At 47.4% G+C, this 18,008-nt stretch overlaps 1 protein-coding gene across 1 annotated transcript; it reads right to left on the minus strand.

Moving 5' to 3' along the window:
• Window positions 1-993: 993 nt before the first annotated feature.
• LOC308571809 (uncharacterized protein) lies at window positions 994-17,140 on the minus strand. Its single transcript, XM_081167431.1, has 16 exons — window positions 17,040-17,140; window positions 16,097-16,274; window positions 15,860-15,988; window positions 15,674-15,771; window positions 14,266-14,392; window positions 11,727-11,821; window positions 9,637-9,817; window positions 7,793-7,901; window positions 4,958-5,147; window positions 4,648-4,822; window positions 4,201-4,329; window positions 4,004-4,101; window positions 3,251-3,377; window positions 2,656-2,750; window positions 1,953-2,133; window positions 994-1,448 (listed from the first exon to the last, which is right to left on the minus strand). The coding sequence occupies exons 1-16, from the start codon at window positions 17,046-17,048 to the stop codon at window positions 1,336-1,338; spliced, it is 2,034 nt and encodes a 677-aa protein (XP_081023557.1). The 5' UTR covers window positions 17,049-17,140; the 3' UTR covers window positions 994-1,335.
• Window positions 17,141-18,008: the final 868 nt, after the last annotated feature.

Below are 18,008 nucleotides of genomic sequence, written 5' to 3' on the forward strand. Positions count from 1 at the left end.
TATGGTTTTTAGCACACGGTTTTATGTGCAATTGTTGTAAACTGCTCCAATATTTTTTTATGGGTGTTTGCTGTTGTGCCACACCTACTGGAGTGAGTAAAATTTAGTGCAGCGTGCCAATATATTGGTCAAATGCCACAGTTTAGGACTGTCAGAAAATGGGGCAGAAGTTCTAGTATTATACTGTAATCAGGAAAACTCACACAATACTGCCCCATCTAGATGCACCCTTCAAGTCTGGGGCGCCCCACCCTTTTTTGCCCCCAACATGACTGTTGTCTGCCAGGCGCTCAAAAAGACGAGTGGGACCATTTCCTAAGCAATCCAAAGTTCACAGGTGGAGTCGTATCAACTCTTAATAGGTACTTCTAAATTTTATGTAAGTCTGGTTACATATTACATGCATGGAAGGGAGCCAAGTGGGCTCTGCCTGTTGAGAAATGTGGATTTTCTGCTTGAAGACTGCCAGAGAAAACAGGAGGCAATCCTTGTCAAAAAACGCAAGGAAGTAGGAATCGTTGCCCACCTTTCTCCATCATGGCCTTATCCTTCAGCAACAGACTGTCTTGCCATTTTGAGGGTTAAAGTGCAGAGAAACAGACTCTGGGCCTCCATACGTTGTTGGACTCCAATTCCTATCAACCCTAGACAGCATTGCCAATGGTGAAGGATGATGGGAGTTGTAGTCCAGCAACATGGGGGGGGCACAGGTTCCCCATCCCTGCCCTAAGGCAAGCAGAACAGGCAGAACTCCAGCCTATGGTCTCTCTTTTGGAAATGAGGATTTCCGACCAATGCAAATAGCACTTTCAGAGGAGGAGTTATTTGTGTTCTGTAAGGGCTTATTCTCTGAACATGAAGAAAAGCAAGCATGGCAACAGAGCAAACCTGTTTGTTTATTTACTTTGCAAAAGCAAACAAAGGACAGCCACAAATTCTAAAATGGAACAGGAACTGTTAAGTTGTGGGTGAGCATATCAGACGACACAGCGATTCTTCAAACAGCTCTTGTTTATTCACAGGCCAGGACAGAACTGAACTGAAGGGTTCAGTCAGCCTGCTTATATAGAGCTCCAGTACAATGTAACTGTAACAATTTTCTAAAACTATCCAATCACTGAACGCCACTTTCGATCCCTTATTTGCATAACTATCTACAGTATCCCCCTGCTGGCCCAGGGTGAGAACTTCAGTACATAACAGGAACCATTCCCACAAAATTCATTTTAGGTAGGCCTTGCTTGTGGCTTCAGTCCTGTATTGTACTGAATGCAGGTCAAGTCAGCACTCCAGGCCTGTTGTTGTGAAAATCCTGATGTGGGGATAGAGGTGTGTTTATATCTCTGTGCGAAAGTTCAGGCCGCTGCCCTTCAGTAACTGAGCGCAGGTGTCATCTAGCCATTCACTCTGAGCCACTGTGAAGTGTTTCTTCCAGTTTCCAACAGTGCCTGCAGGTGGTAAACCAGGTCAGAAAAGAAAAACATTGACAGCCTGGTTTTGCCAGGCGCCTTTCCTAGCAGTCTTGCGTTTCATACTCTGTCTTTATGGGACCCTGAACTTCTGCCACAATTGCAGTTCACTGCAGAGCACCTGGGAAATGTTCCAAAGCAAACACAGCCTGCTGAGTCTTACTGTTACCCTCCTAGCAAGAGCAGAACCACTAGGTAATTTCAGATCCTGGTAATTTAATTGTCTTACAGGGTGGCCTTTTATGTTTGACCTCACCTAGCAAATAACATTTCTCATCTCCCCAGCCCCCTGTTCCATGCTTGGCAATTGCTTCTACACTTCTTATATTGTTGAACAAGAAGCCAAAACCAGTTCCTAACCCCAATAAAAAGAAATAACTTCCAGACGTTGCTTTTGCCCCATTTAGAATGTGATAACACTCCCTCTCCCTCCTGCAGTCTGCAAATTCTCCAAACGGTCCCCTAAGACCTGTTTTCTCTCACCTTTTCTCATGAAGGGTGACACAGTATGGTCCACGAGAAAGGAGGGCAGGGTGCTGTAATTAGCCATCGGGTTTGCTTTCATGCTCTCAAACTTTGTGTGCTCCACAATCTGGTTCAGAACTGATTCTGGGAGTTCTAGGCCCATAAATTGGATCACTTTTCGGATTTCCCGGGCTGGGTCCTAAGGAGAGAAAGACAACATGGGCCTGTTAGTGATAGAGAGTTTACCTTAAGGCACCTCCCTGGCTTTAGGGAGGCTGTGTCTCCTACTTAACAGAGGGCAGTCCTCTAGCCGAAAGGCTGCCTGGCCCAAATCAAGGTGGAAGATGGAGAAACACAAGAAAGGAGAGTGGGGGCCTTGAAGATGCCCAGCATCAGAACAGCAGACTGTGCAAACACACTGGCCGCCCGATTACAGTCTTCCTCGCAATGGTGAGCTATAACTGTGTTGCTATTTAAATTACAGTAATTGTTTAAATATTTGCAACTATGCATATACACCAGCATGTCCACATTGTATGCAAATCAATGTCCTCTTTTTTGTGATGCATGTCATTTTTTGGAAACGCCTAAGTGCCCCCCTCACATTTGTTTCTTTCTAGACTGTGGCACTGCCATCAGAAAGTACCGTCTTTGAGATGTGTGTGTGTGTGTGTGTGTGTCTGTGAGAGAGAGAGAGAGAGAGAGAGAGAGACCTTCTTACCTCTTTCATATCTTCATAAAAGAGGTAGAGGACTGGGTGACGGTCCTTGGCATCCCACCAACCACGAACATGGTCAGACCAAGAGCCCCAGGCAACTGCAAAGAAAAATGGACCAGTAGAAAGTGAACATGGCATCTCAGATTCGTCTCACATCTTCCTCCCTGTGTCCTGATGCACAGACTATATTTTAGTTATTTATTATTTTTTAACATTATATTTCTACATCACCCTTCACCCAGGGATCACAAAAAATGCATAGCACAGTAAAAATCAAAAACAATACCCCCCCCCCCCCGTTTCTACCTAATATCAAGGTAGGAAAGATTATAGTGAGGGGCTTTGTGGATTCACGTAATTTTGTCCTTCTGCGGTACATTTATGTTTCTGTTTATTTTTAAATTTAAAAACTGATCTTCATCCAAAAGGATTGTAGCATAGAGTGCAATAACCACCACTGCACAGGTATCTCAGTAGGCCCGTTCTCATCACATCACTGAAAACTTAGCCCAGGGATCCTGACCTCTTTCCCTGGCCTCAGGAAGGCTCTTGAGGGTAATGTCTTCTTTCCTCCCATCTCTTCGCCTCCTCCACTCACCCTTCCCAGCAACGAAATTCTCCAGAAACTCATTCCAGGTTCCAGTCTCTGGCATTATCTTGCTCATGTGGTGGAAATAGAAATAGGAGACCACATTGTCCTTGGCATTTCTGGCCACATAAATGACCTGCAGAAATACATCCGAAAGAAAAGATGACAGAGAAGTCCGAGCGCCAGGCCTCTCGCTCACCCTCTCAGCTCCAATCTGTACTCCCCTCATTTTGCCAGCAGTTACCTATGCCTTGCTTTTAAACATTAAATGAAGTGATGGTTCTTAAATGGAAGCCCATGTGATGCGATTTTTAGTAAGAATATTATTTGGGTTGGGTTGGAGAGTGTGTGTTATTCGTTCGTTCGTTCGTTCATTGCTCAGTGGAATGAAACAAGAAGCAGCCATACCACCAACCCACCAACCACCTCATGTGGATTGTGCTGGGGTTTAATTCCTTTTAGTGGAAAGAGGTTATGAAGGCTCAAAGCTGGTCTGGAAGGACAAATTCACACAAGGCCAGCCCACTACTCAAAATATCAAAGTCTAGAAGCTGAAATTATTCTGTGATAAAAGCAAAAGCAAGACAATGATGAGGGCAAAAAGAAGAGGCCTGTGCTCTTGAAACATCCTCTCTTTTGGTGACAATTCCACGTGATCATGGCTTCGTGCCAGAATATCAAAACAACGGAACTGAGAGATTAACATTGGTTTAGATTAAACCTTGCCCTTTCACCAGTCTCACCCTGGTGAATTATCCTGACCTTGCATTTCTGTTCCCAAAAAGAAGCAGGAAGGAGCTGAACCGGGAGGTGACTTTTGAGTACACGTGGAGAGGGCATTAGGTCTGCCTGTTCAACACCTGAAAGAACAGAGGGCACAATCCAGCCTCATGATGATAAGCCCTTCACTCTACCCTCACCGCTCTCTTCCCAAAAGTTAAACAGTACCCACTACTCACCAGAAACTAAAGGTTTCATAGGAGGCATGTCTATGAAGGGCATCCGCTCATAGATGGGTTTCTGATTACATTTCTCCAGGTCACCTCTATGCTGAACCATGCTCACTATTTGCTGGATCCAGGTGGTCCCTGCCAGAGGAAAGTGGGAAAGCTTAGTAGTTAGTAGTGGAGTGGGAAGAGGAAGCTCTAGGGGGTTAATGGGGGGAGGGCAGGGGGTTGGCGAGCAAGCAAGCAGGGGCACAGCCCCTACTATATTTGCAGGTAGGTATGTTATAGGACCCATGATAGTCTTGTGATTGAAATTTGTTTTGAACTGTCTTTTATGCTGCTGCTCAAATTAAGCACCACCACTATTCATCCAGTGTCCCACCATCCCTTATGTTCCCTTAGTATCTTCCCTCTGCCATGCTCAGTTTTCCTTATTTCTGTCTTTATGAACCCCTTTACCTGCTTTGGGGTAAGTGCAGATGAGAAGATCGTCAGGGCGGGCTTTAAAGCCCTGTATGGTACCCCAGTGCTCGCGTAATGTATTGGGGAAAAGGACCCCTTCAATCTCCTCCAGGGTTGCTCGCTTGGGGTGCGTGGGGTCAAAATCTCCTGGCCCTGAGTCAAGATCCATCACCTGGAAGCAAAAGATATTGTAGTCAAATATGACCCACTCCTTTCCCCCCCCCCCCAAAAAAAGAGCTGGTGCTGCTTCCTTTACTTCCTTTTGGGCCAAATCCTAGTAGGGGAGTAAAACTTCATGGCCACCTACCAGCTCTCCTCTCCTTTTGGACAGCTGCACTTCTCTCCTTTCTTCTGTCTTCCTCTTGTTTCCTGAAGTTAGTTCCTGACCCAGGAATTGCAAATTGAGAGAGCAGGGTGTGTGCTTCCCCAGTTGAAGTCTCCTGTATGCTTTGGCTGGGATCCAGCCAGGACCTTCCCCTAAATTGGCAGTAATTCCCCTAGTTGGCTAAAATTGTGTGAGATAACTCTCTAACTCTCTCTCTCTCTCTCTCTCTCTCTCTCTCTCTCTCTCTCTCCCATGATACTTTATCAAAGGCACTGGTATGTAACCTCAGTCTCCACCCTAGCTAATTTAACCCCTTAGCGTGTGTACACAGGTAGCAAACCCAGGTGTATCCTGAACAGCCCAGGATAAGCTTTGTCCTACCATATTCCTTCATACCAAGGGAAGGGCCTTCAACCTTTGATCTGCAGTTACTGTACTCAGTTCAGGGCAAGGCATCCTGCAGGTCTAGTTAACAAACGTTTACAAACTAGTACTTCCCTGGCTCAAGTTGTGGCTCTCCGGAAGGAATGGGGCAGGAGATGAACCTGGAGGTGATATTTGAGCATGCAGGAAAAGGACATCGCCTCCACTTGTTCCACAACTGCAACTCCAGAGGGTGAACATCCAACCTGGTGCTGAGAAGCCTTTCACACACCCACACTCTCACCCATTATCTCATTGAATCGATACCTATTATTCACCCAAGGGATGGATTTTGGAAGGCACGTCACTGTGAAGGGCATCTGTTCATAGATGGTGCCTGAACGCATTTATGTAGACCTCCTCCATGTCCAGCCAAGTCTACCATTTCCTGGAATCAAGTAGTCCCTGGCATGAGGGTGGCCAGAAGAGGCATAGAGAGTGCGTAACAGTCGGCCAGTGGCCTCATCTCAGTATTCCCCCTCCAACTGGTGTCTCTCCCAGAGGGAAAGACTAGACCACGTGAAAAATGAACATAATATTTTAGCTGCAGGCCATTCATTTTCAGCTTTGTATTCTTGTTATTTAAAAAGTGTGCCTAGACATTCCATTGTTGTGCCCATAACCTAGGTTTAAGGTGTCATTTAGCTCCTAGCTTTCGTATCTCAGTTTCTAATACTGCCTGTAAACCATATTTTCTTACAGAGAATCCAGGTGTCCTGCCTGATAGTTTGACCTTTGCCCCAGGGGCGCAACGTGAGGGGGTTGGGGGGCCGTAGCCCCGGCATACCATTTTGAGGGGGCATGAACCAGGCACCCCCATGCAGGGATCCCTGTCCCACCCTGCCTTCCGCCTGGGGTCTCTGGACCCCAAAGCCCGGCCTGGCCTCACTACCACATCCCCTGCCCCCTCACTGAATGGCTACCTGGCCAGTGTCTGGGGCGGGGGTGGGATTCACGCACCAAGGGTTGTGTCGGCTAGCTGGGCTCCCCCCTGCATGGGTGGGCCGGTGGTGCAGCATAGACCCACTTGGCTCTGGTGGTGAGAGCTGGGCTGGTGCAGCGGGTTCTGTTCACCCTCTGTCCCCTGCCCCCCCCCCCCGTGGCAGGCACCCTGGGCACCAGCAAACCATGCAATGCCACTGCTTTGCCCCACTACACGCCACGATAGAAAAGGCTCAACCTTTGTTTGTTCAATTTAGAGCAACACTTAAATATCGTTTGCTACTGCCCACCCTGTGGTGTTTTATTGTGGGCATGTTCTTGACGCAACAATTGTACATTCCTGGCGGTCTTATTCTGCTTTGTGAGTTGTTCTGTGATGCTTTCCTGGCGATACCACATTATTGCTGTCTGGAGGGCTGACGTATAAGCAGGTGGTGGCAACGAGGGAGAAATAGGACAGGTCACCCATTGTTAGTTGGTTGACGCTGCAAAAACCCCACAGCGCTGCCTTGGAAATGTTTCGTTGCTCAGAGAAGAGAGGAGGATGCCACAGAAATACGTTTGTTTTTCATAAACAAAGACCCACTCAAGCACAAACTATGCGGGAAAATGTGGGACCCATTTGCAACTGCCCCATTTAAGACCTAAAACAAGGCGGGGTACAATTTAAAACACCCAAATGTCACGCAGTGAGGTGGTGCTCAATCTCTCTTGCCTCAGCACTGCCTTCCCCCAGCCAGACTCACTTCCAGTGTTAGCTGGTGAGGAAAGGACTTTATAGGACCGTGTAGATATGGCGAATGGTGGAGGACAGGCGCCAACAAACCCTTTCCTTGTGATCCTCTGGCGTTTGACCTATTCAATTTAGATCTGATGAGGAAAAGCCCCTGCTATTTTTAAGTCTGTGTTCATATTGCTGCCTTAGAACTCAGTGCTTGTCTTCATCAGTGCTTTTCACAGATCCTTCCCCCACCCCCAAGCTGTCCACATCAGCACTGTTTCGTTAGTTTCAGATTCGTTTCTGTTTGTGTACACACTAACGGGGGTTGGGAAGTGGGTAGGAAGGCTCTCGGACCCCATCAGAGCCTCAAGCCCCCTTCCCAAAGTCCTAGCAGGCACCTTGAGGGCTGTGGGGAGGGTGTCAAATGGCCTCACACAGGGTGGCATATTACCAAGGTCCACCCCTGTTCACACGTTTGCTGGACATGAATTAGGAATGGCTTAGGGACTCCAATCGGTGTGGAGCTGGTTTAATTATTTATTTCATTAAATTTATACACTGCTTGATTGCAAAACAACAACAACAACCTAAAAGCTGTCTGAGAAACAACACCTCAGTCAGTAGTATTGTATAACAAAGAGATTTTCCCTTTATCAATATGGATCTTTTATTCAGCTCCTCTTCAGTCGAAAGACTGAAAGTCTCACTGTGAGGCATGGAGAGATGCTTACAGCTGTGTGCGGAAGGTCAGATTGCTGCCCTTTAATAACTGGGCACAGACATGATCTAGCTGTTCACTTTGAGCCACTGTGAAGTGTTCCTTCCAGTTTCCTACGGTTCCTGCAGGTGGGGAAGACAATCCAGAAAAAATTAAGCTGTTTAACATCCCTTCAACAATCTGTTTTCCTATCTTCTTTTCTTTTTCTTTTAACTCTGCAGATTTCAAACTTCCTCCGTTTAGGGAGCCTTTCCTCAACTTAGTAAATCTGCTCAGGAACTCTTGCACAGGATTCTGGGAAGTAGTCTAGGGCAAACCTTTGGCTGATGTGAGGGACTACTGGCCCAATAATATCTCTGCCTGAAGTAAAAATCTCCCTCCTGCAAGCTGTACATTTCATTTTGGAGCCAGTGTGTCATTCCTACTTCGGTTATGAATTCACTGTTTGGCCTTGAGCCTTTCACTATCTCTCAGCTCCGGTACTCCGGAAATTAGGAGTGATAAATACTGACCCACCTTACAGGGTTGTTGTGTGGAGGCAAACATGTTGAAGATTTTACAATCTTAAGTGTATGGTCCTTGTTACCCACTTATACCTGAAAGCAAATTCCTGGCTATTACTTTTTCAGGTGGTTTGTGCATCATGGGGCAGAACAGTGGTGAGTGATGGGAGGGCTACAATTATCTCCCAACCGTTAACTTCTACCAGCTGACTGGCTAAGGGACAGGATCAGCATTCCCCTGCCCCCCCCCCCCCGAAATGAAGCAGAATCCTCATCTCCCTTTTCAACATTCCCGAGTTCAAAATGACTCCCAAAATCTCTGAAGGTAGTCACTTCCAATCCAACAGCTATTTCATAATATTGCTGAACTGCCCTGAATGCAGGGCGCCAAGTAGGGGGCCCCCCAAGGGGGGTCAGCCAATGAAAGGGCCACATCCCCAAAGTCTGATGGGCACTGCCATTCAAATTGTGTGTGTGTGCCATGCAATGCCGTGCAGTCAATTATGTGGGGCAGGACTTACCTACCCACCAAATATTTTATTCAATTTGGCACCAGAAATAAGAATATCGAGGGGTCCCTTCAAGGGGTTTAACTTCTTAAGGAAGACTGGACCTTTGGAGAGAGCGTACCTTTTAAGGCTCAAACCGGTTAGGAAATTTGAGACCAGACCAGGATATACAAAAGCAAAGCAGCTATAAGCCTGATCTTTATTAAAGCTGTTGCAACAGGGTGCTCACCCCACACGCAGGAGAGAGGAGGAGGACCCCAGACAAAGGTGTGCAAGCCCTTATATAGACTGTGAAATTGCCCACCCTGTAGCTCAAGACCACCCCCCAGATACATCATACCTACAGCGCAGAAGGGGTGTAGCCCAAGACCATCAGAGAAGGGGCGGACTACAACAGAAATCTGAGTGCGTTCTTTTTTCTCCTGTCTGCTAGGTTACTTGATTGGATTACCTGGGGCATCCTGGCCACTCTTTTGTTATGATAACTACTCAACTCCTGAATCCAGGTCACAGGTCACAGGCTCACCCTATTCACATCTTAAATGTGCCCTTGAGACAGGATTTGTGAGCAAAGAGACAATGGGGAGGCTCCTCATTTCCTTCAACTTTGCAGAGAAATATTTGAGGTCAATTTGGAAGAGAGAAAATGGTTTCAGGGCTTTTCTGTGGGTTTCAGACATGTGGTTTACATATTTGTATGTGTTTGAACATCTATTTTATATATATAAGACCTTAAAATTCTTATAACACACTCCTGACTGAACGTGATTGTGCACTGCTTGCTTTCACTGCTGCCCCTATCAGTCCCCTCCCCCCCTCCTGTCAGGTGGGTCTTTGGTTCCCACCTTTTCTCATGAAGGGCGAGATGCTTTGGTCCAGGAAGGCAGAAGAGAAGGTGGTATAATTTGTCATTGGGTTTGTTTTCATGTTCTCAAAATCTGTGTGCTGCACAATCTGGTTGAGAACAAATTCTGGGAGCTCTATTCCCAGGAACTGGGCTACCTTCTGGATTTCCCGGGCCGGATCCTATAGAAAAAGAAAGGCAACTGGGAATTATGTTCACATGTGGTGGGGGTGTAAATATGAAAAAAATTTCTGGCAAAGGGTGTTTAAGGAGCTAACACAAATCACTGGGTTAAAGCTGACCAAAAGTCCAGAGGTAGCATTATTATCAATTTATGATGGGGTGGAAGGTTTGCAGTCTACGAAGGACTTCCTCACAAATTTATTGACAGCTGCACAAATTATGATAGCTAGGAAGTGGAAGGAGCAAGCAGAATATAAAATGGAAGAATGGTATAAAGAGGTGTGGAATATAGCTATTAATGATAAATTAACATGTGCCTTTAAGGTAAGACAGGGAATATGCAGGAGAAATGATTTCAAGGAAATATGAAAGGTGTTTGTAGAATTTGTACTGTTAAAACAAAAAGGGGCAAACCATCGCAAGAGGTGTTTAAATTTTGGGGGGTTGGATAATTACAATGGAATGGTCTTGGTGGTGTGGTGCACATTTTTATTCTCATATATTTATGATTATTACTTTGTCGTCGTCTTTATCATGAAAAAAGAAGAAGCAACAGCAGTTGGAAAAGAAAGAAAGAAAGAAAGAAAGAAAGAAAGAAAGAAAGAAAGAAAGAAAGAAAGAAAGAAAGAAAGACAAGAGTTGTGATGGGTAGTGTGGCAAATCAGGTTGTGTTCATCTAGAAATCTAGTACTCCTAAACCATCACCAACAGCATCATCATTAAATATTAGTGACTACTACTAATAATAATTCAATTTATATCCCACTTCAACCCAAAGGAGCCCAGGGTGGCAAATACATCAATAATAATTATATAAAAAAAGTTAAAAAGCATTCTCCAAACAATTAAAAGCAGTGATTTCAGGATTGCCCAGAACAGTATCTTTCAGCCATCAAATGCATAAACAGAAATGTTTTTAAATTCCTCCTGAAAGTCAGTAATGAGGGAAACAGATCCACCTCACTATGGAGGGCATTCCACAGAGAGCTACCACTGAAAAGACCCTGTCATGGGTCAACGCCAATCGGGCAGTCTGTTGTGAAGTCGTGATCTTGTGAGCAGGGACCGCTGGGTGGGGCCCCTCAGGCAGGTGCTAACAATTAGTCCCCAAAGTGAGAGCATGCGATGGGGATGGCTGGTTGACAGCATTCCCAGCCCCTATAAACCTTTGAGTTAACCTGCTGTGGGAGGGAGAGAACACGCCGTGTTTTAGACTTGCTGTTTGATGTTCTGTAGTTGGTACTACCAGAGAAAAAGCCAATAAACCCTGGTAACCCATTCAGTGCCTGCATGTGATTGATTAGTACAGTGGTACCTCGGGTTACATACGCTTCAGGTTACAGACTCCCCTAACCCAGAAATAGTGTTCCAGGTTAAGAACTTTGCTTCAGGATGAGAACAAAAATTGTGCTTCGGCGGCGCAGCAGCAGGAGGAGGCCCCATTAGCTAAAGTGGTGCTTCAGGTTAAGAACAGTTTCAGGTTAAGAATGGACCTCCGGAACGAATTAAGTACTTAACCCGAGGTACTACTGTAGCTTGGAGGGAGGACTTGGGAAAGCGACTCCCTCCTTGATGGACTCCAGCAGCAGCAGCACCAGCACAACATTTCCCTGATGAAAATAGGGATATTCTATTCCTATTCCTATTCTTAATTTACTTCTCTATGATTCTGTGAATTCTCCTCACCCCCAGGGGTTACCTGCGAGATGAAATACATTTTACCACATGATGGAATCTGGCTGCTTATGACTTTGAGTCTGTTATGGGGAAGCTCATTGAATTTGTTTTTGGATCTTTTGGGGCCCTGCTGCCAGAAGCCCACAGCATCAAAATATTTCTTCAAAGCATTTCTAGTGCAAATAATCTCCTTAGTGGAACCTACTGCCTTATGTGTATGTTGCCTCTTACCTCTTTCACGTCTTCGTAAAAAATGTACAGAATTGGGTGGCGTTTTTTGGCCTCCCACCATCCACGAACATGGTTGGCCCATGAGCCGTAGGTCACTAAATAATAGACCGAAGGGTTAGAGCAGGGGTCTGCAGCCTTTAAGACAAAAAGAGCCACTTGGACCTGTTTCCGAAGAAAAAACAACAACTGGGAGCCGCAAAACCATTGCGACATTTAAAACAAATATATCTCCGGAGCCACGATCTGACAGCGGGCGGGAAGGTGACTTCGGGACGGTGCGCCCCCATGCGACGTCACAGCCAGTACAGCGCCCGCCATAGTGAGGAGTGTGCGCCTCCTCCCCTCGCTAGTATCCGCCCCGGAGCCGCAGCAAAGATGTAAAAGAGCCACATGCGGCTCCAGAGCCGCGGGTTGCAGACCCCTGGGTTAGAGCATGGGTCAGCAACATTTATCAGCTGTGAGCCGGTCCATTGTCCCTCAGACCATGTGGTGGGCCAGACTCCAGGTATCTATCCTGTAGCTTCTTGAGAAATACAGTGGGGCCTCGCAAGACGAAATTAATTCGTTCCCCAAGTCTCTTCGTCTTGCGAGTTTTTCGTCTTGCGATGCACGGTTTCCCATAGGAATGCATTGAAAATCAATTAATGCGTTCCTAGGGAAACCACCTTCAGACCAGGTCCGGGGACAGTCTGTCCCCGGACCTCTTCTGAAGGCTGGGGGGGGAGGACAAGGGCTTTTCTTCCCACCCCCAGCATTTTAAAAAACCCCGGGACAGCGGAGGACTTCTCCGCTGTCCAGGCGATCTTAAAATGCTGGCGGGTGGCCTTTTAAAATCGCCCCGGACAGCGGAGGACTTCTCCGCTGTCCGGGGCGATTTAAAAGCCCCTGGGAAGGCAGGCAGGGGGGACAAAGACTTTCGCCCCCTGCCCGCCTTCAGAAGGTGTTCCCGCGCCCAGCCCCGCTTTGGAACAGCGTTCCGAAGTGGGGCGGCTGGGGCAGATGTTCCCGCCCCCCCTCCCCGCTTCGGAACAGCGTTCCGAAGTGGGGCGGCTGGGGCAGATGTTCCCGCCCCCCCTCCCCGCTTCGGAACAGCGTTCCGAAGTGGGGCGGCTGGGGCAGCTGTTCCCGCCCCCCCTCCCCGCTTCGGAACAGCGTTCCGAAGTGGGGCGGCTGGGGCAGATGTTCCCGCCCCCCCTCCCCGCTTCGGAACAGCGTTCCGAAGTGGGGCGGCTGGGGCAGCTGTTCCCGCCCCCCCTCCCCGCTTCGGAACAGCGTTTTAAAATGCTGGGGGTCGGCAGCGAACGCTTCGCTCCCGACCCCCAGCATTTTAAAATCTCCCCGGGACAGAGAAGTCTCTGCTGTCCCGGGGAGATTTTAAAATGCTGGGGGTCGGCAGCCCCCCAGCATTTTAAAATCTCCCCGGGACACGGGGAGATTTTAAAATGCTCCCGACTTCTCTGCTGTCCCGGGGAGATTTTAAAATGCTGGGGGTCGGCAGCGAACGCTTCGCTCCCGCCCGCCAGCATTTTAAGATCGCCCGGGGCAGGCGGGGGGGGAAGGCAGGCGGGGGGGAGCAAAGACTTTTGCCCCCCGCCGGCCTTCAGAAGAGGTCCTCTTCTGAAGGCCGGCTGTGGGCGAAAGTCTTTGCTCCCGACCGCCAGCATTTCCCTATGGGCTTTCGTCTTGTGATGCAAGCCCATAGGGAAATTCGTCTTGCGAAGCGCCTCCAAAACAGAAAACCCTTTCGTCTTGCGGGTTTTCCGTCTTGCGAGGCATTCGTCTTGCGGGGTACCACTGTACTGCGTTTTCACCTGATTTGAAAATGTAAGCCACCTTTAAGCTTAAGTGTGACCATTCATGACAGCTTTTGCACATGTATGTGTGACAGCTTCATTGAACAGGATTTGGTGAAGGGTGAAGGCAAGGAGAGCCCAGATGGGTAATGCATATTGGACAAAGACATTCCTGCCCAGTCTCTGGTCTGTATAGCAAGGTAAAAAATGCACCTTAAAATGCAGTAGGGGGTAAAAGACTTTGCTGCATTTTAAGCTGCTAAAGTGTACATGGGTTAAGTCTTCTAATATAGGAAGGGAAATGGGATTATTGGTTAGTACATAGAGATGGAGAGTCAGCAAAATCCTCTGAAGCGAGGGGGCAAGTTGTTTGAACCTGCAAAGTTCTTTGCTGTTGTTTTTCCAGTCACGGGGAAAGTTACACTATGGGGAAGAGACGGACACAGCTCCGGGCACTATGCTTCACTCTCTAACCTAGGGGTAGGCAACCTAAGGCCTGTGGGCCAGATGCGGCCCAATCGCCTTCTCAATCCGGCCCGTGGACGGTTCAGGAATCAGCGTGTTTTTACATGAGTAGAATGTGTCCTTTTATTTAAAATGCATCTCTGGGTTATTTGTGGGGCCTGTCTGGTGTTTTTACATGAGTAGAATGTGTCCTTTTATTTAAAATGCATCTCTGGGTTATTTGTGGGGCATAGGAATTTGTTCACCCCCAAAAAACATATATATATATAGTCTCTACTTACCTCCCCCTGCAATGTATTTCTCAATAAACTCTTCCCACGTGCCAGGCTCTGGAAGGAATTTGTTCATGCGGTGAAAGTGAAAGTAGGAAACTGCGTTGTCCTTGGCATTCCTGGCCACATAAATAATCTGTGGGTCAAGAGAGAACCCAGGAGTCCTAGTCACAAGCCTTTTACTCTGCACTGTTCCAGTCCATACAAATCACCTCGCCTTCCTGGTTTTTGTAGTGCTCAGTTCTTTTGCAAAACAGTTCTAGGCATGTCTACTCAGAAATAAGTCCCCGTGAACTGAATGAGAATTACAGCCAGGTAAGTATGTTTAAATCTACAACAAAGCCATATTGAAGTCACAAACTCAACTTGACCACACCACTATGAGTGAGGAGCAGGGGTTGCATTGAAGGCACTCTGCTAATGCTCAGAGGCACTCCTTCACTTGTATCTCACATATTCTGAAGCCGAATCTGGCACTGCAAACAGGCTTAATGCAGGATCAGATTAAGCTTGCAGTCTGAACATGTTTAGAGACATCCTCTTTTTATTTTAGGTTTACATTTTCCAGGCAGTGGTGCAGCTATGTAATTTTAGACCCTACAGACATACAGTAATGGTCTAACGAAGCTCCTCAAGAAGCTCATGTGTAACACTTCAGTTGCAATGCATACAACTGAGCATTTCTCCCCATGACAGCTACCATTCCATGCTTCACATTTTCTGTACTGTCTTCCTGATAACATTAGCAGACAAAAACAGCTTGCCAACCTTCAGATCGGCTGCTCCCTAGCTGCACCACTGGTCCCAAGGCAGAAGGGGTGTAGCTCAGGAGTGGAGCATCTTCCTTGCGTGCAAGTTTCAATTCCTGGTCTCTCCAGGTAGGTCTGGGAGTGACCACTATTTGAAACCCTGGATATAGGCTGCTAGTCAGTGTGGATTGTCACGGAAAAAATATATCACCAAGGACAAGTGCTCCACAATAAGGAGTATAGGCAAGCAGACAAATATAGGCATAGACTTTTTCTTTACAATCACTTGTGTATTTGATAGAAGTAACATCAACTCATACATCAAGACCCGGACGCTGTTGTACAGCTCAATGATTAAGCTGCTTAGTGGAAAGAAATGCTGAGTTTACCAGAAAGAGCATTTGTCTGCTTGTCTATACTGTACTCCTTCTTGTAGAGCACTTGTCCTTGGTGATATATTTTTCTGCGACTTTGCCTTGTGCTATTATATCACCACCCTTTTTATTGTCTGTCGAAGTCAGTGTGGACAGCAAGTGGACTTAGTAGACCAATGGTCTGAATAAGGCAGCTTCCGACATTTCTAAGGTTGAGCCCGGAAATTGAAATCGAACCCCAGGGTGGAATGTCAGCTCCTATTAAGCCATCTACATCGCCCAACTTGTTCTGACCTTGCAGTTTTGTTTCCAGAAGGAAGGCGGCAGGAGCTGGATTGGGAGGTGGGATTTGATCGTGCGCGGAGAGGGCATTCCCGCCGCCACATCCAAGCCTGCAAAAGCAGAGGGTGACTTACAACCTTGTGCTGAGAGAGTCTCTGCCCTTCCTCTCCTCTCCCTGAATCAGTGCCTGTTACTCACCTGAGGGTACGGGCTCTGGGGGAAACAGGTCTATGAAGGGGTTCCGTAGGTAGATTGGCACCTGAGCGTATTTCTGGGCGTCTCCTCCTTGCTGGATCATGTACACAATTTCCTGCATCCATGTAGTCCCTGCCAGTGAGGTGTGGATAGCAACAAAGAAAATCTGCTTAGGCTGAAGCCAGTAGCCCTTGGTCTCCCCTTTCCCATCCCCATGTGATTTCTCTCCATTTACTGTACCAGCTTTGGGGTAAGTGCAGATGAGAAGATCGTCAGGGCGCGCTTGGAAGCCTTTCAGTTGATCCCAGTTCTCTTCCATTTCTCTGAGCAAAGGGACTCCCTCAACTTCCACCAGCACTGGACGACGCTCGGACTTCAGGTCAAGACCTTCCAGCTCAGATTCGAGACCCATCGCCTGCTAGTGGAGCAACAGGAATAATATAGTGCGGTCATTTCAGGAGGGGCCTGTCCCCACAGCAGTGCAGCCCTGGAATCAAAGGCATCTCTCCTAGCCAGACTCCAGCCAGCCTGCCTAAGATGCATCCCAGCCGTTTTCGCCCCCTTCTTCTTCCTACGACACCTTGCTCTCAATACAGTGGTACCTCAGGTTACAGGTGCATCAGGTAACAGACGCTTCAGGTTACAGACTCCACTAACCAAGAAATAGTACCTCAGGTTAAGAACTTTGCTTCAGGATGGGAACAGAAATCGCGCGGCGGCAGCGGGAGGCCCCCTTAGCTAAAGTGGTACCTCAGGTTAAGAACAGTTTCAGGTTAAGAACGGACCTCCAGAACGAATTAAGTTCTTAACCCAAGGGACCACTGTACTCTCTTTTCCTGACACCTCAAACACAAACCCCATCACCATGGCAACCTCTGTCTGTCCAGGTCCAAGAATTCCTCTCAGGTGGGCCATCAACACCTTTTGTCATGTCTAATATCCCAGGCGAGGCCCTGGCTTGGAAAGGAAGCTTAGCCTGTATTTTCCCACTGGCCTGCAAACTTCCCTTCAACTAATCAAAAATCCTACCATTATTAATGTACAGGGTTTAGTCACCCCCCAAATCTATCACAGTATCGTGCTTCACTGCTTATCCCCACTGTCTCTGCCCTGCTCTCCTTCAGCACCACTTGCTGACCCTGGAAGAACAAAACTTGCTTCACTCATTACTCCAGTTACGGACCTTTGTCATTCCTTACTTTCTTTCCCCTGTCTCTCTTCTCTTGCCTCCGAAAAGAAACTGCACTGTACAGGACCTGCCTGAGGTGTGTCTGCTTATATGACAGAGTCCAGAGGGGTGAGGAGGGAGGTGCTTCTGACTGCTGTTTTTCTCATGCCCAGGCATCCAGCCAAGAGCCATGACTCTAGGAGAGTGTTGACTATAGGAGTGTGTCCTTGTGGATTAAAGTTGGGGGGAGGGCGAATCAGAGCAGGATTTTGGGGCAGACACATAGCTGTCAACCTTCCCTTTTTTTGCGGGAAATTCCCTTATTCCAGCGCCATTTCCCGCTGCTTCCCGCTGCTATCCCGGATTGTTAGATACCCTGTAGACTGTCCTGTAGAACTCCGACCTGCACCCGGCATCCTTTAAGTCCTTAAAGGTTGGGCCCTCCTAGAGATTTATTTTGGACTACAGTTCCCATCATCCTTGACCATTGGTCCTGCCAGCTAGGGATGATGGGAGTTGTAGTCCAAAAACAACTGGATACCCAAGTTTGGGAAACTACAGCCTAACTGATCTCCACAGGGCTGTGGTAAGGATAAAATGGGGAGGACCATGTATATACTGCCTTGAGCTCCTTAAAGGAAAAGTGTGATATGAATGTAATAAATAAATACAAATTAAAAAAAAAAAAGCTGTGTAGGGCTTTGTGGGTTAAAATCTGCACTTTAAATTGGGCCAGGACTTGAGACTGGGAAGTGCTGGCAGGATGTCATTAAAAATCCCCACTCCCAGCTAATATTCTTGCAGCTCTAGTTTGACTCAACAGCAGTTTCCAGACCATTTTTTAACAGCAGCCCCGGGTGCAACACATTGCTGTTGTCTAAGCAGGAGGTTACCTGAGCACTGAGCACTGTAGCTCAGTTGTCCCTATCCAGGTATGGTCACAGCTGGCATATTGGCCCAAAAGCTGATAAAAGACACTTTGAG

This window comes from Podarcis bocagei (assembly GCF_964188305.1).
Source record: "Podarcis bocagei genome assembly, chromosome: 13".
In the NCBI taxonomy this organism is placed as follows: Eukaryota; Metazoa; Chordata; class Lepidosauria; order Squamata; family Lacertidae; genus Podarcis; species Podarcis bocagei.